The sequence below is a fragment of the Melozone crissalis genome, unplaced genomic scaffold, assembly GCF_028551555.1.
Source record: "Melozone crissalis strain CALT ecotype California unplaced genomic scaffold, PUWL_Pcris_2 ptg000059l_1, whole genome shotgun sequence".
NCBI classification, from domain to species: Eukaryota; Metazoa; Chordata; class Aves; order Passeriformes; family Passerellidae; genus Melozone; species Melozone crissalis.
Window position 1 is genome coordinate 1,985,555 of NW_026535837.1, and position 24,660 is coordinate 2,010,214.

Here is a 24,660-nt window from a genome sequence, read left to right on the forward strand (position 1 = left end):
CATCCAGCAGAGGAATGGGTTTTGAAGAGTGTAAGACCAAGACAATGACCAAGGGACAGTACACATGACAACTGCTTTTATTTCAGTTTGTTATTCAGGCAACTGTGCAAATTGAACTGTTTCCCATATTTTAGAGCTTTAGATGAGTCTCAGCCCTGCAAGGAGCATATGTGGAGCTTTTTTTGGCTGCTTTTGCATTGGAGACTGATGTGGGGAGATGATTAGAGGGAAGCAGTTGAATCTGAATCTTGGTTATTTCTGTAAATATAAAGACTTTATTGGCTAATCTTTCATGTGGTATTTATCAGGAATAAAAAAAAAGGTTTATATATTTCTCAGCCTCAGTGCAAAGAGTTTTTGATCTTGAATGCATCTGATTTGGCTTTTTATTTTTTTTGGTAACGACATTTTTAATATAAACCTTCTGGGCTTGGGGGAAGTAATCTTATGGCTCTTGAGGCTTTCAAATTCCATTTTTATACATCTGGAGAAAATTTTCAATCTGCTGGGCATTGCAGAGAAAATAATTAGGACCTCCCATGACCATGAACAGTATTTCTAGCAGCCACAAATCTTTACCATTGTGTATCCTGACTGGGGATGGTGAGGAAACTCATGGGAACAGTGATGTCTAATTCTGCATGAACAGTGAAATATTGAAACTTTGTTAGTTTTGAGCAGAAGAAATGTGTCACTATTGCATTGAATGGGTTTGTCTGGGTCCTCACCTCAGCTGGGAGCAGAACTGGAGCCCTGTTCCCAAGGGGTGACCTGTGTCCCTTGGGTGTTCCCGTGTCCTGTGGCACAGTGAGGGATGCTGGGGGATGTGAGCTGGGAGGAGTATCTTGGACAAATTCAGGTTCTTCTGAACTCTCACATTCTGAAGTGCTTCTTTGGACACAGATTTTCAGTCTGGACTGTTTGACCCCAGAGAAAATGTCAAGAGTTTAGAAGTAATAAAATGAGGCTAATGAGACCTGGCTTCTCTTGGGGGAAGGGCCTTTGGGGAGGAACTGGGGATTTGTGGGGAGCAGATGTCAAGAGCATGGAAGAGTTTCATTAACATTTCTGGTGATTTTCTTTGAAGTGCTCTGTGCAGATACTCTTTGAGGGCGTTATTACAGTGGAAACGTTTGTAACACTGCAACTTTATCCCTCTCCCCACCCAGACGGTTTCCTGAACTGTTTCTAAATCTTTATCTTGACCTTAGTTTTGAACTCTGTAAATAATTTAGGGACAATATTGTCCCTTGTTCAGAGGAGCTGTAATTTCCCTGGAAGCTGCAGCGAGTGAGTGGCCAGGAGATGGTTTAAGGAGCATTGTGTCATCTGCTTTAAGGGAAGCAGATTCCTCAGGGGATCTGTAATAGTGCTAGATGGATTTTCCCTTCCTGCCTTGGAGCTAATTATTGAGAATTTTAATGGTACCCTGAGTGCTGGTTTGAGTGGGGATGTGCCTCCTGTAGGGATGTGAATTTGAGGCTGGAATGTCTTGGTCTGATCAGGTTTTAAGGAATGCAGCTGAAGGAATGTTGCTCCTTGCTGACAGTCCCTGAAATACAGCTTGAGTGAATCCCATGATGGAAGAACTTTATCCCCTTGCAATCCCTGGAATGGTGCTGTGTGGGGAACTGAGGAGCTGGGAACTGCTTTCTCACGGCATATCAGGGTAAGAATTTCCAGCTGTCCAGCACGTGAGAGCCAGCTCTGGTCCTCAGGGGCCAGGGGCCAGGGGGACACTGTTACAGCAGCTGCTTTTCATCATGGCTTGGAGGCTCCTTGCAGCTGGATGGCCCCAAATTGCAGCTACCAGGCCGTGATCAAATAGTTAATAATGCCTCTTAGCCAAAAAATCCCAACCCTCAGCCTAGTCCAGGGAGGGGTGGGTGTGGTGCAGCTGTCACACTGCTTGACAGTTTGGGTTTTTTTTATTTTGTGGGAAGGGTATGTTTCAGTTTAGCAATTGACTTTTCCCTCTAGGCTTTTCCAGATGTTTATTTCTGATAATTCCTGCATTAGGCGGAAATAACTCTGCTCAATCCTAAGATTGCAGCCTTAGGATGAAGTCATGAGTTCACCATGGTGGGGTCTGGAGTGGTTTTGGGACTTCAGTTTTGGGACTTCAGTGCCCCTGGGCATTTGCTGCAGTCCCTGAGCCTTCCCCAAGCCTGGCTGTGGAAGGGCCTGTGCAAGGTGAGCCCTAAAGCCATTGGTACCTGCCCGGTGCTGGTGTTATTGTGCCACATGAAGACAGAATGGGCAATCACAGAGTGACACAACCCCTTATCTGGAGCCCCTTAGACCCAGGATGCTGCAGAAAACCACATTGCTTGGATTTTATTATGGCATTTAGGTGGGAAAGGAGACAAAAAGCCCAAAGCTGAGTTTTCCCAAGCTGTGAGACCATTCACCCAGGGAATTTCCAAAGATTATTGAATGGTGGGGGGTTTGTTTCTGACAGAGCAGAACAGAAGCTGCTGTGATGTCAAATGGCCAAAGCATTTGCTTGGGTATTTCTTTTCTCTATGAACCACCTTTATGATGATTTTGCTGTGGAATTTTTATTTTTATTGGATAAATGACCTTTTTTCTTGTAACTTCTTTTTGTCCTCCATGGGGATGCAATCAGGTTATTATAATTTTTTAACAGTTACAAAATTCAACACTTGAACTCATTTGTTATTCTATTATATTATTTTTTAACACTTTTTTGTTGTTGTTTGAAGCTGAGCCATGCCTTCAATTCCCTATTTGCTGTTTGTGCTGCTGGGATGGTTGTTGGGGTAGGGGGGTGGGATCAGTTTAATGGAGGAACAGGAGGTGCTGGATGGGGGAGAGGCTCCATGGACAGTGGGAATAAATGGAAGGAGCAGGAAGCACTGAAGTGTGGGAGCCCCATGGGAGACTCTGTGGCTGCTGGAAGCTGCCTGTGGTTTTGAGGGGTGGCCAGAGGGGCCACAGAGGGGACACCAGAGATGTCAGTGATGTCCCCAACGCTGTGCAGGGGTCACTGCTGCCCTACTGAGCCAGCAGGGAAGTCACTGCTCCCTGGGGAAGTCACTTCCTTGGAGCAGGGGGAATGTGCTGGAGCTGCAGCCTGTCCCACAGCTGCTGGCATTGCTGAAACAGCCTTGCAGCAGCTTGGTCTCCAATCCCTGTAAGTGAATTAATTTTAGTTATTTCCAGTTGTGTTTTGGAAGTGAATATTATTTGTGACTTTGCTTCCCACACTGGTGGGACATCAGTCACACTCCTGGTCCTCCTGGGCCCCTGGGCCAGTGCTTGGGAGAAGATGGCATGGATCTGCTGGGTGCTGAATCCTGAGGCATCTCTAAAGGAGAGTTTCTGGGGCTTTTCTGGGGGAGTTCCAGTGTTCCCTGCAGTCAGCCAAGGAGCAGGTCCCTCAGGGACACCCTGGCCAGCTGTGCACACATCTGGAGCAGCATCTCTAGCAGGGGTGAGGATTGCCTGGGCTCTGCCCTCCCAAAGAGACCAGGGCAAGGTTTCATTTTGAAAATGCTTTAATAAGGAAGTGTTGACAACACCGTTTTGCAAAATGTAAAGGTAACTATACAAATTCTTAATACAAAAAGAATAAATTAAAAGCAGATTTTTTTTAATTCTGCAACTTTTTCTACAACATACATATTTTTTTCCTTGATTACAGTTGAACAGAATCCAGTAAAATCATTTTCCATGCTCTAAAGTCAATTTCAGGAGAGACCTAATTTTTTCTTTTTTTTTTTTTTTTCCTTTTTTTAAACTAGAGAGTCCATTTTACACAACTTGTAATAAAACTATTGACATTAATATATATGTAAAACTTTACATCTAGTTAACTAAGCAGTAACTGGTCATCTGATAGCACCTGAATGGGGATTGGCTATGCCTGAAACTAAAACTAATACAGAGTGAAAACAAATTGGACTGATTCAACATTTTCCACACTCGACTGCATATAATATCATTTAAAAATAAACCCTGCCTCCCAGCACAGCCCCTGCAGGGGCTGTCCCCTGGCTCCTGCCCACACAGAGGGAGTGTCAGACACAGAGACTGAACGTGGTTGTGGCTTTATGGCAGATGGAGCCTTGGAAAATAAAAAGTAAAGGAGGGGTTAAGTTGGTAGTCAAGTGCTTGTCTATAATAGCTATGTATATGCCCCTCCGTGTTATACTTAAATATGTTAATCTCATATGATTAACATTTTATGTACATTTGTGTTTAATTGAATTGAGCTAAACAGTAAAACCTGTTTTACTTAATCTGTCTTTACTACCAGACTGGCTGCTCACATGTGCCTTGATTGCAAACCAGAAAAGCAGAACACAAAGCAAAACTCAATCCGTTTCTAGAAAGCTTCTTCTTCCACTCCAGCCTGTTTGCAATTCAGGCTAAATAATTTGATTTCTCGCCCCTAATTTCAGGGCTGCCACCTTTTAACCTTTGCTGCAAAACTGCAGAGCTGGTCTTGGAGGAATTAATGTTTCTTCCTGTAGTGCCCAGAGGCCTCATAGTGCCGCTGTTGTTGAATTCTTTTTAATTAAAAGAAGGTACACAGAAAAAAAAAACAAACCCAAACCACTTACCAGGGAAATTAAAAAGAAAACAGACAGTTGCTCAGAGCCCCTAAAAATCCTTGGGCTAAATTATTTGTTGTAGCTTAATTTGGTCCTTATTTAATCTTTTTACTTCAGCTACCAAATTTTATCAGTTAATGTCATTAATCAGTACTATCTCTTATCCAGCTAAAAATCCAATTAGGAGCTTGAAATAATTCCCATGTTAAAGACCCCAAAGCACAAAGAGATGGTGAAAAGAGTATTTTGCTTGTCCAGATAAAGGCTGCAATCTCACCACTGGCTGTTCTTCCAGAACTGAAAGCAAGGCTTCAATTACTGTCACGGTGCACTGCACTCCTGGCTGATGCTTCAGGGATGCCCAGAAGCACAAGGTTTGTGTGGCCACCTTTGTAAACCCTTTGCCAGTGCTTTTGTGGGTTTTTCTCAGAGGGATAATTCATTTATGCTTCATGTGTGAACGTGAAAGAGTTTCCTTACAATGGCATTATGGAATAGTTTGTGTTGGAAGTGACATCAGCCAGTTCCAACCCCTGCCATGGTGCAGGGACACTTTCCCCTGGACCAGGCTGCTCAGAGCCCCATCCAGCCTGGCCTCTTGCCCCATCCAGTCCTGGCTCTGCCACAGGTTTCCCTGGACAAATAACAGCCTTTATATGTATATAATAATTATTATAACTGCCTGTCCTGCCTCATCTCTGCAAGGCCTCCTCCCCACCTCACCAGGGATGCAAAGCAGCAGTGCAGGGAACCAAAGCCAACACTTCTGGTGTGAGTTGCAGAAAAGGAATTGGCATGAGCTGCTTGCATTAATGTTTAGAAACCCCATCGTTTTTCAAAGCCTAATTACACAGAACCCATTCTCTTTTAAAGCCTGGAATGCAGTTTTCCAGCAATCTTAATACCAAAAGGTGTGGCAGCCCCCCAAGTCGTGGTGTTTAATTCGAAACGTTTCGCTCTACTTTGTCTGGTAGACGCTGTTGTTATTCTTGGAACACACACACACTCTCACACACACACACACATACACACTCTCACACATTTTTTTTTTCCTTTTTCCTTAAACTAAAGCTAACTTCAGTTTCTGCTTTTCACAAAGTAACCCCCTCCAGCCGTTTCTGTTAATGCCTTTCCCATAGGAAATCATCGTTTGCACGCACCGACGGGGGCAGGCCGGGCACCGCCCCCATCGAGTGGCAATAAAAACAGCATAGCACCGCAGTGAAGACTAAGACATGCCAGCTTCAACATCCACCTAGATTGTGCACTTGTTCCTTGCTTACAAAAGTGTCTTTGAGGCCTTTGAAAGTTCCATGGCTTGACATGTATAAAGCATTGCTCTAAAGTATGTGTAAACTCGCAGCTCCTTCCAGGCCGCGCTCGTGCTGCTCCCGCTCGTCCGGCGCCGCGCTCGGTCGCTTCCCTTTCTCTCTCTCCCAAGGGGAAGATTTCTCTGTCTGCTGGATGTCCAGCCCTGCTCCAGGAGCCTTCCAGGGGCAGAGCAGTTCTCCCACACGGCAGCACACGGGTGACAAGCCCTTTGCTACACTGGTGCTAACGAAGGGAAGAGGAGTGGGACCAATACGTGAATGCAGCTTGGCCGTGTCAGCTCGATGTGCTTTCCCTTGTGCAGAGATAGATCCCAATTCATAGGCCAGGTCTGCTTGTGGAAAGGTTTTTTTTGGCAATTTTTATCTGCATCAAATCAACCAATACAATCCCAACCTCTCCATGTATTGGTGGGCACTCTGTGCCAGCCACAGAGCTGCTGTGAGTGCAGCACTCGCCTCTGCTTTAGGTGATGCCTTTGTAAACCTTGTGTGTCCAGTCCAGGAGTGGCTCGCAGACAGCGATGCTGTGATACCAGCCCAGACCTCGGGTGTGTCTGCAGCACTGGGCGTTCTTTTGCTTGTGTATAGGTGGGCTCCAAATGAAGAAGGAAATGCCATTTTGCAGGGGGTGGTCGTGGCTGCCATCGAGTTAAAGAAGGGAGATGTTCTTGTAGCTAGAACTTGCTGAGCAACTCATCCTGCCAACGGTGGTGTGGAGATCTTCGGCAGTGCTGACCTGATTGTGAGACTGACACAGCTCTGAAGTGGTGGGATTTACTGTTTCAGAACAGATGCACTTTCAGGAATACGGTCTCCATTTCTCAGCCTCTGTCCTGCTCCCACCCCCTTCAAACTAATGCTGTTGGCTTCAGCTTGCAGGTCATGGAACTCTTGCTGCTGTTACGTGCTGTGGAACACTAATCTTTGATAGAAGCCTTGGAAGGAAAGGAAACCCAGTTTTGAAACTGGCTGTCCAGATGGCTGCTCCTCTCTGCCCGTGGCCATGGGAGGGATGGGCACCCTCTGGCAGTGGATGTGCTGCTCTGCCAGGGTGCATGGCTCAGGGCCGGCGTTCCACAAATGTTGTCTGGAATTGCATCGTGAGAAAAGTGCTTAGAGTTGAAGCTGGTGCTGGGTGACAGTGCATCTGGGTAAGGCAAATGAGAGGCAGTGAGGTGATCTCAGAATGGCATTGATGTGATTAACTTGAGGTCAGGGGTTCACACTAGAGTTCCAGGCTTGGCTTTTTCCTGCCCATACCACTGGACATCTGCTAATTCTGGATAGAGGGGAGAATCCAGGAAACAGCTATCATTGTAGTTCCTGCAGGAGAAAGGAAGCTTTGTTAGGACAGTGAGAAGTTCAACCGTGAGCACAAAACATTGTGTTATGGGTGGAGAGGAGCACAGGGTATTCACAGACCCCATGCACTCTGCCTGTGTCCTCTTCCCCCCTGCCCTGGTTGCAGCAGCAGTGCTGTGCCTCTGCCCTGCCTCAGGCTCTGCCTGCTGTCCTGCTCAGCAGGAAGGTGGGATACAGATTTTTCTATAGGATGCTCTGCAAGGAGCAGCTCCTCAGAGCAGCTCACTCAGACATGGGCTGCATCACCCAGTGGGAACTTTAGAGGAGGGTGGTGGCACTTTCTGTAGCACTTCTGCTCTGGGCAGAGCCTTGTGCATCACTGAGCAGTCCCAGAGGGATGTGGCTTTCCAGGGATGAACCAGGAGGGGACTATGAGAGCATGCCAGGTCTGATGTGGGAAGGACCATGTTTTGCTGCCTGGCTTTTTCTTTGCCTGTACTGAGTAGATGAGGCAATTAATAATTTTCTTTGCTATTTACGTTAAGAGTTCTACCCAGCATCAGCTCCTGGCTTAGGCTGTGGAGCTCCTTCCCAGAGAAAAACAGGTCAAAATCTGGATCTTTTGAAAAGTGACTGCTATATCTGTGCAGTCACAGCCAGAACTGATGTCTTTCCCTCATACTTTGATTTGAACCAACTTCCAAACTAGAGACTGTTTGGAGGCCAAAGGCAGGAGATGTATGTTTTTTTCTGTTTACTGAGGGATTCTCACTGCTTCCTGCATTCCCTCCCCACCTCACAGCACTGATCTCACATCTGGTGCAATTCCTTCTTCCTCTGCCCTGTTTTCCACCTGGTTTCCCTGGGATTGGTGTCTGAGAGGAACCTGAGCAAGGGCATCGACATTTGCATGTTAAAGAGCCTTTTGTTTCCCAGCTTAGTGCTGGAGCACAGAGCTTTATGGGATAACTCTAGAAAGCTGGGCTTGAGGTACTTGACAGATGCCAGCTGTGAATGGATGTAGATTCAAATGAGAGTGTCAGACAGCGATGGCAGTTTAATTAAAACAGAAACACTCTGAGGCTTTTTTTGTTCCCTCCACTCTTCCCCCTCTGCGTTCCCACAGGAATGGGGCCAGGGCTGCTCCTTGTTCCATAAAACCTCTCTGCTGCTGCTGCTGCTGCAAACAGCCCCAGCCCTGTGGCAGGGAGGGAGGAGGAAGGTGTGATGGAGCTGTGGCTGGAGGGAGCATGGGAGCTCTGCCCAGGGCTGCTGAGCTCACCCTGGTGTCCCCAGTAGGCTGCTCCCACTGTCCCCACAGCTCTCTGCCCACGCTGCTTTCAGATCTCCTCAGCCACAGATTTGTTGTCCACATCCCTCCCCAGCTTCTGTGCCCGTTCAGCCTCGGCAGGGACACAGAGCAGGCTGGCCCTGAGGGGAGGGCAGGGACACAGAACAGGCTGGCCCCATGTCCCTCTGACAGGGGGGAGCAGGGACACAGAGCAGGCTGGCTCCATGTCCCTCTCACAGGGCAGGGACACAGAGCAGGCTGGCCCTGAGTCCATTTCACAGGGCAGGGACACAGAGCAGGCTGGCCCTGAGTCCCTCTCACAGGGAAAGGCAGGGACACAGAGCAGGCTGGCCCTGAGTCCCTTTCACAGGGCAGGGACACAGAGCAGGCTGGCCCTGAGTCCCTTTCACAGGTAAAGGCAGGGACACAGAGTAGGCTGGCCCTGAGTCCATTTCACAGGGCAGAGACACAGAGCAGGCTGGCTCCATGTCCCTCTCACAGGGCAGGGACACAGAGCAGGCTGGCCCCGAGTCCCTTTCACAGGGGACAGTGCCACAGCCTCTCTGGAAAGGCACAGAGGGTGGAATGCTCCCCAGCCCTGCAGGGAGCTGGCTGGCACACAAAGGGGCACAGAGCTGAAGGGCAGCTCCAGCAGGAGGCCGGGCACTGCGCTGTGCTCACCGAGTGTGGGGCAGGAGGAGGAAAGAACAAAACGTTCCCTTACTATACCTCTATTCATCAGTACTTTGGTGGGTTGGAGACTGAGACTCATCCATAGTGGGTGAGTTGTCTGTTGCTTCTCTGAACAAAGGAGAGCAAAAAAGGAGGAAAGAGGAGAGAGGAAATGTTAAAGAAAAGAAGTGACACAGACATTGTTAACGAGCTTATTAATCCAGTGGGGAAACAAGTGGATGAATCATCTTTAGGAAAAGTTAGTGACACAAAAACATGTTGGGGAGAAATGTCAATCTGTGGAGTCGTACTGGGAGGGCACAGCCACTCCTGCAGTGGAGGAATCTGTTGTGCATCTAATGGCAGACTGGGTCCACTCCTGTATTTATACACACACACACCCTGGGTGCTGTGCTCAGGTACAAAACAAGTGTTGATTTGTCTCCACTTCTTTTAGGGCCTTGGCTATAAATACAGACAGCTTCACTTTCACCAGCTGAGAATTTAGCTTAAAAGTATTTTTGCTGTGAGAGGCAAGGTGCAGGACAGCTTGAATGGAAAAATAAGAAAAGCTGGGATTATCCAAACAGATGTCTCGGCTGGCTGCTCACCAGTTTTAATTCTGATCATCATCGAGTTATTTAGAAGAATTAGAATTGGGATGGAGACTGAGACTAAGATTTGAATTTAGTCTCAAACCCTAAATAGTGGAAATTGCAGTGCATGGTTAAGGCAGGTACCATTTTGCCTATCTTGCTATCCCATGACTTTTAGTGAAATGGGACCAAGAACATTCTCCTGCTCTAAAGCTGGAGGCACATGCAAAGACCACATGAGACTGGATGTCAAATGTGTGAATTTAAAATCCAGGTAAGCCTCAGGGGTTGTGGCTATGGTTCTCCTCAGCTCCAATTTAAAGTGCAGTCACAAACAGTGCTGGAGTAACCAGAGGTCAAACCTGGTCATAGGTGACATGGGTAATTAAAGAGCAGGAGGTTTTCCAGTGGCTGCACAGTGAAATGTTTTCAAAGTTAGTTCCAATTCATGACTCAGGGTATCAGCTCTGTTTTCTATTCAGCATGAGGGAGGGTATTTTGAGTACTGTAGTGTCAGATCTAGCTGATCTCACCAAAATCTCATCCCACTGGATGTGCTGAGTTAGATGGGATCTGGAAATGACCTTTATTTCACATGGCAGGACAGAATTGCTGGACAGAGAGTGCTAGAGAATACCCATGGGAGCTTGTAAAAGGCTGTTTATTTACTCCTGGAACTCCCTGCCTTGTAAAGAGGTGCCAAAGAACCCAATGACTGTATTTACATTAGTAATGGCTATGGGTGTGTAATGCTTCCCTCACACTCTGGTGAAGCACCTTCATGTTAGTGGTAGCTGAAAAAAGATGCCCTTAAAAGTCATGCAGACAGACTGCTGAGGAAAACTGAGCAGAAAAATGAGGTTTTTGCACACACAGGTATGGCAGGCACCAACCTTGCCTTTTCAACAAGGTCTTGGTGTGGACAGCCAGTGTGATGGCTGCTAAAAAAGAAACATCAGCTATTTCAACATAGGAAGAAGATTGGAGGAAGGAGCCTGTCCAAGCAGGAGGAACCTGCAGGAACCTCCTTTCCTTATGGATCTGACACTGTTTGGAGCAGTGCAGGGTGTGGATGACTCAGGCATGTCTTGCTCAGCCTAAACCAGAGCTCCACCACCACGAGAGCACAGGTGGGAGACTGGAAATGCTCCATGTAGATGTAGGCTATGGAGCACATGGGAGACATTCCCCACAGCTGTGCTGTTGTGTGGGGAGCTTGTTCTCACTGGGAGGGAGGGATTTGGATTCTGTGAGCTGCCCCAGAGCCACTCACCCAGTCTGCCAGGTGAGGATGTGGTGGGGGCTGCCCGGCGGCGTGGCTGCGAGCTCGCTCGATGGCGTGGAACTCCTCTGGCTGTGAGGTAAGGCAGCTGGAAAACAACCAAGGGTGGGGAAAACCACTGGTGAGGCGAGAACACAAAGGTCAGGGTGCTTCAGAAGCATCAGCTGGTCAGACCAGCAGGAACATGTCTGGCTGTGAGCAAACACAGCCTGGGACAGGCCTCGCCCCGTTCCCGGGTGACTGTGCCTGAGCAGGGCACAGGAGCAGAGCCTGTGCTGACACTGCTGCATGTCACAGGCTGGATCTGCCCTCAGCTCTGCAGGAACACAGTCTCCAGCTCAGCACAGCCACCCAGGCTCTCCTGATCCTGCCTGGCACACACCACACTTCTCTCAGCACAGAAACTTGGTTACTGCTGGACTCCATAGTCCTGAAGTGGAGGAGCTCAGCCTGCCAGGCTCAGCCTCCTGTTTCCAGGGGTGGTGGGAGATGCTCCATGTCCCAGGAGCCAGGGCTGGCAGTGGTGAGAGCCTGGACAAGTACACTGCTGTGAAGATTTCAAAAGCTACAACTCCCTTTCACTGTGGGTTTGTAAAAAATGCCTGTCTTTGCTGACAGTCCTATTAGGGACCAAAGGAAGGCTTAGCTTATGACTGAACCAAGACAGAAGCAAGCTGGACTACAAATGGGCACTGGCTCTTGGGGGAATTTCCCTGGTGAGAATGCAGCAAATAAAACCACCTCACTAATCTTTCTTCCTCCTCAAGTCTATACAGTGACCTCTGAATTTAACACATGCCTAGAATGTAATACATGACTAGAAGTCTCATCCTCTTTGAAGGGCAGTGTGCAGCCCAACTGACCTATCAACTGAAATTATGGAGGCTTCTACCTGGCACCCCTCTCTCTGCTGGTAAATTATTTAGCTGCTGCCAAATGACACCTAAAGGGCAAAACAAATTTTAATCTGCTTCTGGAGCTGACAGCTCCTGAGGTCAGTATCCTCCCATAGCTGTAACTGGGAACAGACTCTGAACACAAAACCAATCTATACTGCCAACTGGTCAGGCCATGCTGTGATTACTGAACATTCCTGGGCTGCACAGGTATCAAATTTAGGCTTAAAGCCCCAGCTGAGTTAGGGAATGGACTGCCTGACAGTGATCTTTATGTGCTCTCACTCCAACCCACCATTTTCCTGAACTGGTACCATTTCCAAGGCTAACCAAAAGCTTTCCAGTGTTCAAGAATTTTCTCTTGCTGCATGGAACAGAAATGCCAAGCAACCAAAGGGAGGAGGACAGATTTTCATAGGGGGACACAGGATGGTTCTAGCAGCTGCTCAGTTGTGTTTTGGTCCACTTCTGGTACCTCTATGAGTGTTGGCATCACACATCAACCAGCCCCTTCTTGGGCAGCTGCTGGTGGCTCACGAGGAGCCTCTGACTCCTCACTGGAGCTGGCAGCGAGTGCAGGGCCCCCCTGGTGCCAGCGTGGGGGTCACCATGGACTGGGCACCACGCTGGGATGGCAGAAGGAGAACAGCCAGCAGCCAGCATGGGTGGACAATGCACTGCTCTGCCTGGGGGCAGTGGCAAGTGCAGCTGGGCCAATGGTGTCTCCATGCTGAGGCTGAGGCACGTGGCTCAGGTCTTTAGCAAGTCCTTGATCTGTCCACACAGGCTGGACAAGGAGTGACTGATGGCTAGTAAATATTTAACCCTGGACTGTTTCACACACATTGTAGCCTTCCTTCTGTGTGTAATGAATTTGACTGTTTTCTTACCATTTAATATTAACAGCACAGAGGTGTACACAACATATATGTTTAATATTAACAGCAATGCTCTGTACATAACACAGAGGCAAAATAGTGCATGAACTGCAGCACTCTGTTTCAGGGTATTATCAGCAGAGTTATTGGAGCTGCATGGGAAAACCAAGTCTCAGCAGTGCACAAAGATGTCATTGCTCAAACATTTTCATGGGGCGTGGAGTGGCTGGGATGCCTGACTTAACCTTTCTCTTAACTTAACCTTTCTCTTACTTTTGGTGTTTCACTGAGTACATATATTCTCCTAGTCTGTGCTGAACCCCTGCTTGCTTCATTGCTCCCCTCGCTGTGATTATAAATAGTGGTGCTCCCATAGCTTTGTCACCTTCAGCCTCTAGTGCCATGACCCAAAACCCAACTGCACTCTGAGGAAAAACCTGGCAATAACCAGGCTTTGGTCCCTCTCTGTCCTTTGAGCCCATCATTGAGAAGCGATGATTTCCATGGAAGTTTCCAAATATTCCCATTGATGAATGTCTTGGACAAGGCTTGCCCCTCAGTGTTACACCTCCAGGCTTGGTGAGCAGTGTGTGCAGGCCAGATAACATGCTGTGTCCTGGCACTGCTCTCCAGCTGGGGTGTAACACCTGGCATAGACCCGCACTGAATGAGGTTCCCACCCCTCTGTCTGGGCCTGGCTCTCACCTGATGTTGCTTTACACATCTGAGGCATTCTCGTGACCCGGCTGTGTGCCACAAAGGTGCTTTGAGAAGATGTGCTGTACTGGGAGCTGCTGTCCGAGGAGGTGGAGCTGGTGTGCGAGAGGCGGCTGTGCTCCTTGTGGGAGGCCGAGGAGCGCTGGTACCAGAGCCGCAGCTCGTCCGACACCGCAGTCCTGCCCGAGCCCTTCTCGTGGCCCTCCCTGCCCAGAGATGGAGTCCTTATGATCTGGGAGCGGGATGGGGTGAGCCTGACAGAGTCCACTTCATCCCCGTGCCAGTTCTCCTTAAACATTCCCCCTGCTGTGTAGGAGTTGGAGGTTTTGAATTGTGCTTTCACGCTGTAGTGTCCCTCCTGGTCGTTCTCCAGGCTCCGCACCACCACGGGCGTGGAGCTGCCCTCGATGTACAGGGGATACTCTTTGATCCTGTACTGGGAGGAGGGCTGGCTCTGGCTGTGCAGGTAGACACGGTGGTGTCCTGTCCCGTTCCTCGCAGCCAGGTTGGGCATGCTCCCTGAATTGGAAGAGACCAGGTTTCCTGCTGATTTGTGCCTTTGTCTCTGCCGCTCTCTGGCTTTCGACGGGGAATCCTCTGCCAGGGTGGAGTAGTTGGGGTTCATCTGAGCAGGGTAGTAGTGCTCCGAGCTGGAATGGCTGGTGCAGGAAGAGCAGTCGTCCATGGGGTCAGAGCCGTTACTGCTACGAGTCCTTGGGGTGTAGAAATCAGGGCTCCCTGTCTCATTTTCTGAGCCCAGGAGCTTTCCTTGTGACTCCAAACTGGAGCTCCGGTGTCTAAAGTGCTGAGCTAAGCTGTGCAGTCTGGTTGGGCTGATATCTACTGACCTGCAGGCACCAGGAAAGAAAGCAGGCTGTAAGTCAACAGGTTGAATCGTTCCCCATCCCTGTCTGTACACAGCCCACAAAGGAATCTGAGGGCACTGAAAACCTGAACCCTTCCAGCACTGCTTGGGGCTGCTGCCTGCAATGCACTCTGCTTCCCTGCTGCAGGGCTTGAGCTGATTAGGTCCTGTTCCTGCTCCCCTCCAGCTCCTTGGTGGTGACATTGAGTCTGCAGCACCATGAGGGACATAAACCCCTGCCCAGTCCAGTTCCTCTGTGGCATGCCACCCTGGGAAAAGCCCAGTCTGAAAGGTAAAGCTTGGGAACCTCAAGCCTTGGCACCTCACAGACCACAAATCTGGTGAGATTCCCTTGCAAGTGGCCCATGAAAGTCCTGTGTGGGTACAATCCACCTAATGAGAGACAGATAGACAGACAGACTGTCCACACTTAGCCCTGAACATTGTGATTTTTCCACTGGTCATTGAAAAAGTCACCGCTTGCCAAGCAGCTTGGTGCTGCTGGAGCCCAGCCATGAGTGATATGAGTGATGCATGTCATTGGTGTCAGCCCTTCAGGCAACCACCCCAAATCACAGTTTACAAGGCTTGACTCATGGCCAAGTCTGGGAGGTCTCTATTCACCCCAGCTGTTTGAAGAGCTCCACCCATCCATTCAAGGAGCAGAAACACATCTACATGACGGATGGCTAAGGCCAGGGCATGCAGCTCATGAATGAACTACAGACTGAGCAATGCTTGTTTCAAACACCCAAATGTCCCCTACTCAGTTAAGGCCACTTTTCAAGCCCTGTGCCAAGCTCATTTCTCATACAGCTTGGCTCCAGGGTTAACAGACATTGCACCATTGAAAGGTACCCTCAGCCAAAAGCTTGTAACAAATTTAACCCAGAGCTTTAATGCCTTGTATTAAAGGCTGATGTGTTGGCATAACTCTTGATTTATTCTGAGCTAAATGTCCTCAGGGCAGGACACAGACCAGAACACAGCTCTGGATCAGTTCTGCTCCCTGCAGTGGCCACGCTGCTTGCCACAAGCTGAACAGTTTGTAAAAATCCTACTGAAAATCACAGTCAAGTTTGGCCCCACACATCAAATCACCTCCCTTCCACACTTCAGCTCTTTCCTCTGTCAACCCTGGGCTAAATTCCACTGCCACCTGGGTCCATGGCTGGATTGCTCTTGATGTCCACATAACATCACACATAAGCAAACATTATATCCACGAGGGACAAATTAACACTATTCAACATTTTGTATCAGACAGGAAGCAACATGTTCTCTCCAGCTGGAACCATGGAGGAATTTACTGCAGAATTCAGCAGTAGCACCAAATGCATTTTAAAAGTGGCCTGTAGAACCTATAAACAGTCTGAGATGAAAGGTCCCAGCAGAAGAACAGCTTGGTCACTTCAGGGGAGGGATGAGGGGCAGAATCATGTTTATCTGAAGGGATTTCAGGATGTCAGTTCAGGAGAGACTCTCTACTGGCACAAGCACATGAGCCTCTTATGTGAGCAGGACTGGTTAGTGTCCTTTCCTGAACTGGGAATTAATCCATACCCCGAGGGAAGGATAAAGCAAGGCCAATTTATTTCAGGGTAAGCAGGGTGAGGCTGGAGCCGGGATCACTTACCGCGTGGAGTGGACGTAGTGCGGGCTGCGCACCCGCAGATCCGGCGTCGACGGCATGCTGGACTGGGAATTCCAGTGGGGAAGGCTCCGGATGGGGCTGTTCTGCAGCGAGCTGCTGCCTCCTGCCTCAGCACAGCTCCCGCTGCTGGGGAACCGCTTGTGGCTGCTGCAGAGAAATACCCTGCCTCAGCTCTCCCACAGGAATCGGGCAAGTGGCTCCCACACGTCCTTCCAGATCTCAGGCATGTGCCTGGGATCTTGCAGGGGCGAGTGGGAGTTGGGTCAGCTGCTGTTCTGAGCTTGTGTCTCAGCCCTTGTGGTGCCAGAGGTCAAGGCCAAGTCCTGTCAAAGCCCTCAGATGATCCATCATCCAACCCTTCTAAATGTTTTGTAGAATAACACTGAGACACCAAACAGCAATCATGTGGCCGTAGCCTGTTTTGATGACCTGCCTATTGGCCAGAAGCCTCCTTTTAGTAAGGGACAACTTTGTAAATTTTGAAATGGCTTCCACTTGTCCCTCCTGAAAGCAGGGCATATCTCTGTGCTGGAGTGTTGGGGAAAATGAAACAGGAAAGCCTTATAAATATGATTGTCTGGCAAAAGATTTTGAGAATATAGAAACTATATGTGAGACTGAAATGAAAGCAAGCTTTGAGATACCTTAGTTAACTGAACAACTGGAAAACAGTGGTGTGGCCAGCTGAAGGCAATCCCCTTTTGATGAAACAAGACTCTCTGCTTGCAGACAACTCCAAAGGTCAGAGCAGACCCTACTAGCTTGGCAGAAGGGGTCCAAAAAGGAGTTTTTAGGGTTTAAAAAGTAACACAGTATGGTAATGTCATGATTCTTATAGGCTGTATGTAAATGCTATAGAATTTGTATATTGTAGTAGATTGGTTAGTGAGAATTAGAATGTTCAACAGAGAAGAAGATTTATTGTATTGTAATGGGAACCTCGTTCTCTTGCCCTTTAATGCTCTTACCCTTTTACTTTCTCACTCTCTCACCCTCTCTGCCCCTCTCTTCTCTCGGGCCTGCTCTGTGTTTGGCAGCTCCCACAGGGCCCTGCACCCAGGCCCTTTGCAATAAACCCCAAGTTCCACGACCTGGCTGCAGAGATCTCTCGTCTCCGTCTGTCCCGACGGTCCCACCCCCTGATGCTCCTACACTGGAGCTTCACTAGATCTGGCTCACCTGGAATGGCCGTGCGAGGAGCGCTTCTTGACCTTCTCATAGGGCTCATCCAGGGATGACTCGCTCCACATCTTGGGTTTGATGGGGGACTTGTCGTAGTCGCTGCGGTGGAAATGCATCTGGCGCAGCCCCTCCAGCGACTGCGGCGGCGGCGGCCGGCTGTGCAGCGGCGGCCGTGGAGGGAGCCCCTTGTGTGGGGACTGCAGGGGCGAGATTGTGCTGGTGACCTGAGAGTCCTCTGTGGAGAGAAGGGAGAGAGGAGATGGCTGTGGGACACCTGCAATGGCAGCACAGCCCCAAGAGACACCATCACACCTCCAGAGCCTGCTTCCCTGCCCTGATTCCCCTGGCTGTGCTCAGGGATATCCTGAAGACCTGACTTTCAGAAGGGCACTAGCTGACATTCTCATTTCGGGAGAGAATGGCCAGCAAGAGTGTGTGATGCCTTAAAACAACTGAAACTTATGGGAAAATAAGGGGCAATTCTAGGACTGTCTTTTGAAATAATTCAGAGCAGTAACCACAGCAATACTCACTGCTCCAGGCCTGATGTCTGACTACAAGATAAGAGTCAGACACTATGGGGAAACCATAATGATGATTTTCGATGATTTGGTCCTTTGAGTAGAACCCTGCTAGGAATGGTGTTCCTGTTAGGGTGAGGTTGCTGATGGGAAGGCATGCAATGGTTTGTGGGTAGTTTTCTTTGGAGCCCTCCTGTTCTTTGGATATCTTGTTCACCATTTAGGCTGTGAATGATGGAGCCTGAGCATAGGAAGAGCATGGCTTTGAAGGACGCATGGGTTGAAATATGGAGGAAGGCCAGTTCAGGGAGGTTTAGTCCAATTGTAACTATTATTAGTCCTAGTTGGCTTGAAGCAGAGTCAAAGAGTCAAATCATTAGGGGAAACCAAGCTTTTTTTCCTTCTGAGATCTATCAGTGGAGTACTACACAGAACAGTAATTCCATTTTGAGTGTCAATCAGGAGTTCACACATCCCCTCCCACTCTCTAGAGCATACAGCAGCCAACATACCATCCTCGAGAACAAGGGCATCTGAGAGGGAGCTGTCTTCACTGGCAATGTTTCCTTCTGAAGAAAGAAAATACAAAGATGGTCAGATGGTCCCAAGATTTGCAGTGACTGAGTGCTGAACTGCACCATGATCTTTGTCCACTGAGTCTTAGCCTTAAGCAGTCACCCACACCTTCCTCCCCCCAAAGCAAGAAGCAAAATTCCTATGAATGGTTGACTCAGCCCACTCTCAGGCTGGGAGGGCAGAGCCGCAGGTCAGGTCTCTCAATAGCAGGCTGCCTTTCAAGGAGCTGCTAACTCTTTTCAATAACTGGGGATTAAGACTGAGTCACAACAGAGAGCTGAGATCCCCAGAGGATGCAAACTGGCACAGTGCCATTAGTGAGATTTACATCTTGGCCCTTAAGGACTCTGGGTTTGATCCATCTTCTTAAAATGATCATCCTGCTGCTAACTAAAGGTTCACACCAAATACAAGTTCTGTGGAATTCAAGGAAATGTTTTTGGAGCATCTTCTGCAGCAGCAGTAAAAACTCTCAGGTCTTTGGCATGCAGATATTTGAGATGCCTCTCCCAGCCTGTGTCCCCATGGCTGTCTGTTATCTCAGACTGAGGTGCAATTTGGTACCCAGGTCACAAACACAGCAGCTCTAATCTCAGTTCCTGCACAAAAGCACAGAGAAAAGCTCTGCAAGTCAAAGGGAAAGAGGAAAATCCACAAGGGAGAAAGAACCACGGCAGAAAGTTATGGATTTCATGAAAAATCAATCAACAACCCAGTAAACCATAAAGTGCCCTGAGAATTACATTGTTAAAAAAAGAAAATGAAAAGAAATATTTGAACACAGCAATGAGACTGCTCCCACTTTGATTTTACAGATGCCTTTGAGCTAGAGAGCTCACCCCTATCTGCTAACATTAATTACATTTGTACTGCACTGCTCTGGAGGAGATACCAGGAGAGCAATTTCACAGGTGAACAAAGGAGTCACAACCTGCTCTGCTGACACCCTGATCATCCACAGCACACCACAGCTTTGCTGCTGTGACCCAGCACAGCCCTAGTGCACAGCACCCTCTGACAGCACCCCTGGGGCCCTCCAGGCAGGACAGGCAGGAGGAGGGAGGGGAAATTTGGTAAGAATTTTTCTCCCTGCCCTCCACAGTGATGCTGTGGGCACCAAGGTGGTGTCACTTGGTGGGCACCAAGTCCCACTTACCATCTATGATCAGGGAGGCTCTCTGCGTTGGCTTCTTCCCGGATTTGATGCGGTACTCGTTGATGGCATTCTCAATCTCCTGCAGTTTCTTCAGAGCATTCAGGTAGGAAGTCTTCCTCTGCTTCTTCAGCTTTTTGCTGACGTTGGGGTCGCTGGCCAGGCGCCGCGCAGCCTCCGTGATCTGGGACTGAATGGCAAATTCCCTCTCCAGGCGCTCCAGCTCTGCCTCCTGGTGAAAGGCCAGTGGGTCCTGGTTACCACCAAACTGAGCCCACCTATGTGGAAGATCTCCAGAACCTGGAGTGGCCTCCAACAGAGGTTCTCCATCAGCAAATCATCCACAGTCATGCTGCTGCCTCAGGGCCTCTCTGAGCACACCCATTTTGCCTTCACCTGCTCTCAAAAGTGCCTGGGAGCACAGCTGGTGGAAGGGATGATCCACACAAGGAGGACATGTGTGCTCCAGCCCTAACCCTGATGTGCTGTTTGACTTTTCAAGCAGTTCAATATGGCCAAATTCACATTGATGCTTTTACACCCATCTCTGGGTCACACCTGCCTCCCACCTGCTCCTTCTCCCTGTTTTCCATCTCCACATTTAAGCCCCATTTGATTTCACTGCTATGCATTGATGCAAAGCCACAGCTTTAACCTCCTTGACAGGTTTGTTTGGCACTCACCAAACACTTTGGGGTAAACATGAGCTGAAGAAATTATGGGCTGCTGCAACTGATGGCACCAGAAAAATGTCTCCTCGAGTTACCAGCCAGGAGGGTGATGTGAGAGCCTGCAGTGTGTAACAGCAAGCTCTCTGTATGCCAGAAAGAACCAGTGCCCTCAGTTAGCTCTTGCAGGGCCTCAGCTGAGTTTTAAAATGCAATCAGGTGTACCCTGAAAGCTACCTAGCCATTTTTGGTTATCCTCCAAAGTCAAGGGACTTAGGACAACTAATGCCAAAGCATAAGCTGATACAGAGCTTCCCAGTCTGCAGCAGGACCCCAGGCTGTGAGCTTCAAAGGGCCTTGCTAATCTGCAATGGATCTGGCTGCCTCCCCCAGCTCAATGGAATTAGTCTGCTAGAAAAAGGAACCCAGTACATTGCAAATTAACAGAAAAAAAAAAAGAAAAAAAGACAAGTTTTTCTACTTTTAGTGAACGGTGAGACAGTCACATATTCCTGGAGATCCCCATTACCAAGTTCAAATCCTCTCTTTGTTCAGCAGCAGTGTAAGAGCTGATGCTGTGAGATTTAGTCAGACTGAAGCATTCTCTGAAGTTTTTATTCTGGGTTTCTGGCTTAAAAAATATACTTTTGCTATCAGTGGTGAGTCAGCATTGCCTTAGAACTATAATTATAATTTCCCTCACTTCACTGAAGAATGAACCCACCTTCTGTGTTTTTAACATATCCCTTTTTGCTTTGAAGACTTTATGAACTCTGTTAGTGCCAGACTTATTAAAAGTGAACTTGATATGATGGGGTTTTAAGGCCTGGAATCTGATTCATCATCTTCTGATAAAAGCCTTCCCAGAGTCAGGAATTACAGACCAGGTAAAGGTGATTACCAAGAAAAAAACCAGAACCCTTCCCTGCAAGTCTTGATCTGACCAAGGTCTTGCTAAAAGTATGGAAAGCTTGATGTGAGAGCTGTCATTTCAGACCTTCACAGATTCAGCACTAAATCATTCAGTATATCCTAGGAAAAATATATTAATTTTCCTCCTGTCCATAATTGTCTATTTTCCTCCAGTGAGCCCCCTATAAATAAAGCCCTAGGAAATGAGAGCTATCATCTGCCTTCAGATGGAAGTGCCTTGCTTCAGGTCCTTGTCACAGCCAGTAATTTCAGTCCTGGATTTGTGTGGTTGAGAGAATATTTCACCTTTTTTTTAGAATTGATTTTCCAGTGTTTGCACTTGCTGAAAAGTGCATGAAAACCATTGCTACCCTCCCTAAATGCTTTCAAAGTGGCAGCCAAACACAGCTCAACATCATACAGAAATTTATGGTTTTCAAAACAGCCTTAAAATTTGAGAGATGAAGAGAGAGGTAGAGAAAAAGCTGAATCAGCATGTTTGGATTTCTGAGTGCCTGCACTGGGGAGGAGCTGCTTTACCTTCCTGCTCTCCACACCTAATCCTGCCACTGGAGTAAGGAGATTCCTCACCCCAAAAGCTGCCCTGTAGCAACAGGAGCTGGGGAAGCAGGAGATCAGGTTATAACAGAGCAGCCAACAGACTGCAGGGCTTTTAGGAGTAATTCAGCTAAGACATGCTTCCCTTTGAAAAGCTTAATTAAATGTGCTAGTTCATGGATATTTGACTGCGGTGGAATTCCTCTCCCAGGCTCCATTGAGAACAAAACTAAAGAGCTCCAGCTGTTTATTTTCTCAGCAGAAGGAAAATGCCAACAAAACGACAAACAGTTAATTCCCTGGCTGAACTGAGCCTCAAACCACACAGTCACAACCAGCTTCAGTCTCCCCTCCTACAAAAATAAAAAGGAAACTCAAGACTGGAATATACACAAGTGTCTTGAGACAAATGTGCCTCCACAGACAATAGCTGTTCTGTGAATCTGGTCCTGCTCTACAGCTGCTGCAGGCCTGTTTTCACAGCCACGGTTCAGGGCACTGACCCAGCACATTGTGGGAGCAAGGAAGGGAACAAACACTCCCTGGCAAACTTAGAAAAATGTAATTCCAGCTCCCCATAGGTAGGGATGAAGGCTCTTTTGTTTAAGGACTGGGGAGCAAAATGCTTTTATCTCCCTGTGGCAGGGTGAGATGGATAATGGTGATGCTTTTCTCTCTGGTTAGAGGGGGCCTGAATTTGGATTGCTACTGGAGTGGAAAGCAAGAGGTTGTTTGCAAAAACAAGACAGGCAGAAGCAGGGCTCAGATGGCTTGGGTGGCTCCTGATGTGCTTCCTGCTCACACAAATCACTGCACTTTGTCACCAGAGCGCTTGCACTGCCATGGTCCAATTGGTCACTCGGGCTATTTCTGTTACCTCTAGAAAAGCAAGTGCAAGAACCTTAATAATTTCACCTTTAGTCTGAAGTAAAGTCCCCGACTCTCTCACTCCTTCCCCATCCTGATGGATATAAAAAACCCCAAATGGGTACTGTGACCAATCACAGTAATTTAAAATAAAGACAACCATGGGACTGATGGCTCCTGTGTGATGCTCACTGGACACCTTAGAGACCTGAGGTGGGGACACGTGTCTGGAAGGGAAGGGCTCAGCCTCACCTCTCCCTTGGGCAGGATTTTCTGCTCATCCAGTTTAAAGGCAGTTCCTATTCTTCTCCTTACAATAGGTGGCTCCTCCCCAGGATCCAGGGGGTATTCTCGTGGCAGCTTCCCTGTGAGCTCCTGTAAGCAGAAAATGCTGTTAGTGCTCTGGGAAATCCTGCAGCACAGCAAAGCACACCACCACTCCTGTGTGACCCTCAAATGACAGGTACTCATTAATAACATATCCAGTTCAGCCAGCTGATAAACACACAGGAGAGCACCCAGCCCTGCAAGCTCAGAACCCAGCACTGAGGGTGGGGACCTCCTCTTCTCTGACCTGTGCATGAACACAGAGCTTTGTGGCCTGCCCTGGGCAGGTCTGTAAGTGGTGCTCATCCCCAGGGCTGAGCAGGCTTGCAGCACACAAGCTTTCATCTCTGCTGCAGGGTGAGCAGGAACCAAGAGCTCCTATCTGCTCCCCCCTGCTTCTGAGAGGGGGGAGCAGACCCCAGAGCCTTCCTGCAGGATGCAGGTCTGCTGAGTCAGAAAGCTGCAATGGTAACAGCCACACAGGTTATGACCTGCACAGAAAAACATTCCCACCTGATTCATGACGTGTCTGAGAGGAATGCAATGGAAATGGTCACTAAAAGCAGTGCCTGGTACCTCATTACCTGTCTGATAACACTTCATGCATTAGAATGCTTTCCAAACCTCAATGATGTCATGGGCAGCTCTGGAGCAATTATTAGCTGATACTCTGTCAGACTGATGGAGTTATTTGCAAAGATATGTTCAAAATCTGAAGCAAACCACACAGAATTTCAGAATATGTGGACAACAGGAAGCAGCACCATTACTGATGTTAATGCTGTGGGGGTTTTCCCCCAGGCTACACAATACAGGCACACACATCTGAACTGAAGGCATTGAACTGCCTAGAGAAAAAGGCAGAAGCCTGACTACCAGCACAGCCCAGACTCCTTGTACTCAAAAGTCTCCCCATGAAGGACAAAAGGCTTTTGTGCTCCTTAGCATCAGAGCTGAGAGGATCCAGCTGGCAGAGTAACCTAAATCATCTGAATCCCAAAGAACAGCAGTTGACCTTAATGTGAGTGTGGGTGCACAGCCCAGGCCTGCCCTGGCCTCTCCCCCACGCCCTAATGGGTTTTTTTCTTTCTACTCTTTTCAGGTCACTTGGAAACAAGGACCTGGCGTTTTCAAATCCTCCCTTTAAGCAATTCCCAGCAAAATGGGTTTGCAGCAGAGCTCTGTGTTGACGTGCACAGCCCCCTCTTGCAAGAGGCATGGCTGTAATGTCTCACAGTCCTGCTCTGCATTGCCCCTCCAGCTCTGTGGGGTTATTTCAGTTTTTCTTTCAAAATGTGTTCTTTGTACTGTGGCTCTAAGCACTGCACCAAGACAGATTCCTGTAGCCTGAGGGCAACAGGGATATTTTCTTTATAACTCCTCATGTGATATGAAGCAGGGCAGCGGGTAAAGAGTTAATCTTCTGTAAAATCTGTAAAGATCAGAGCAGAACAAAATGAATGTGGGCTACCATGCTGCCTCCACGAGCTAAAAAGTATTCAAAGGCACGATCATGAAATGTAATCTAAATTAATAAGTAACTGGAGTAGTGATGGCCCAAAGTAACCTGATGCCAGAATTATGAATGGTTCTGGCCATGCTTTCTTAATTATGCCCCCACTTTTAACTCTTTTTTTATCCCCTGGTTTGCCATCCTCTTCCTCTGTTTTGGCCATTTCCATGCCAAAGCAGAAAGGAAGAAGGGCAGCCTGAGAGGAAGCTTTCAACTAGCAGCTGCTGATGGATGAGCTGAAGGGTTGCAAGATGGGGTCAGATTCCAAGTGTCCATTAACTGCCTCTCTCAAATCACCTTTGGAAAGCACCAACACTTT

The 24,660-nt window shown here is 48.3% G+C and overlaps 1 protein-coding gene across 6 annotated transcripts in view; it reads right to left on the reverse strand.

Annotated features, from left to right (window-relative positions):
* Positions 1-5,186: 5,186 nt before the first annotated feature.
* Positions 5,187-24,660, reverse strand: part of FRMD4A (FERM domain containing 4A) — a 378,398-nt gene continuing 358,924 nt past the window's right edge. For 5 of the 6 annotated variants that reach the window (XM_054287522.1, XM_054287520.1, XM_054287521.1 and 2 more), the window contains 8 exons: positions 22,754-22,876; positions 19,500-19,728; positions 18,280-18,336; positions 17,244-17,481; positions 16,047-16,211; positions 13,534-14,393; positions 11,046-11,142; positions 5,187-7,234 (listed from right to left, as the gene is read on the reverse strand). In XM_054287522.1, the coding sequence (XP_054143497.1) occupies positions 7,132-7,234; positions 11,046-11,142; positions 13,534-14,393; positions 16,047-16,211; positions 17,244-17,481; positions 18,280-18,336; positions 19,500-19,728; positions 22,754-22,876 (1,872 nt within the window). In that variant the 3' untranslated portion in view covers positions 5,187-7,131. Of the gene's footprint in view, positions 7,235-9,233; positions 9,306-11,045; positions 11,143-13,533; positions 14,394-16,046; positions 16,212-17,243; positions 17,482-18,279; positions 18,337-19,499; positions 19,729-22,753; positions 22,877-24,660 lie in introns of all 6 variants that reach the window. The other variant, XM_054287524.1, reaches the window with a different exon arrangement.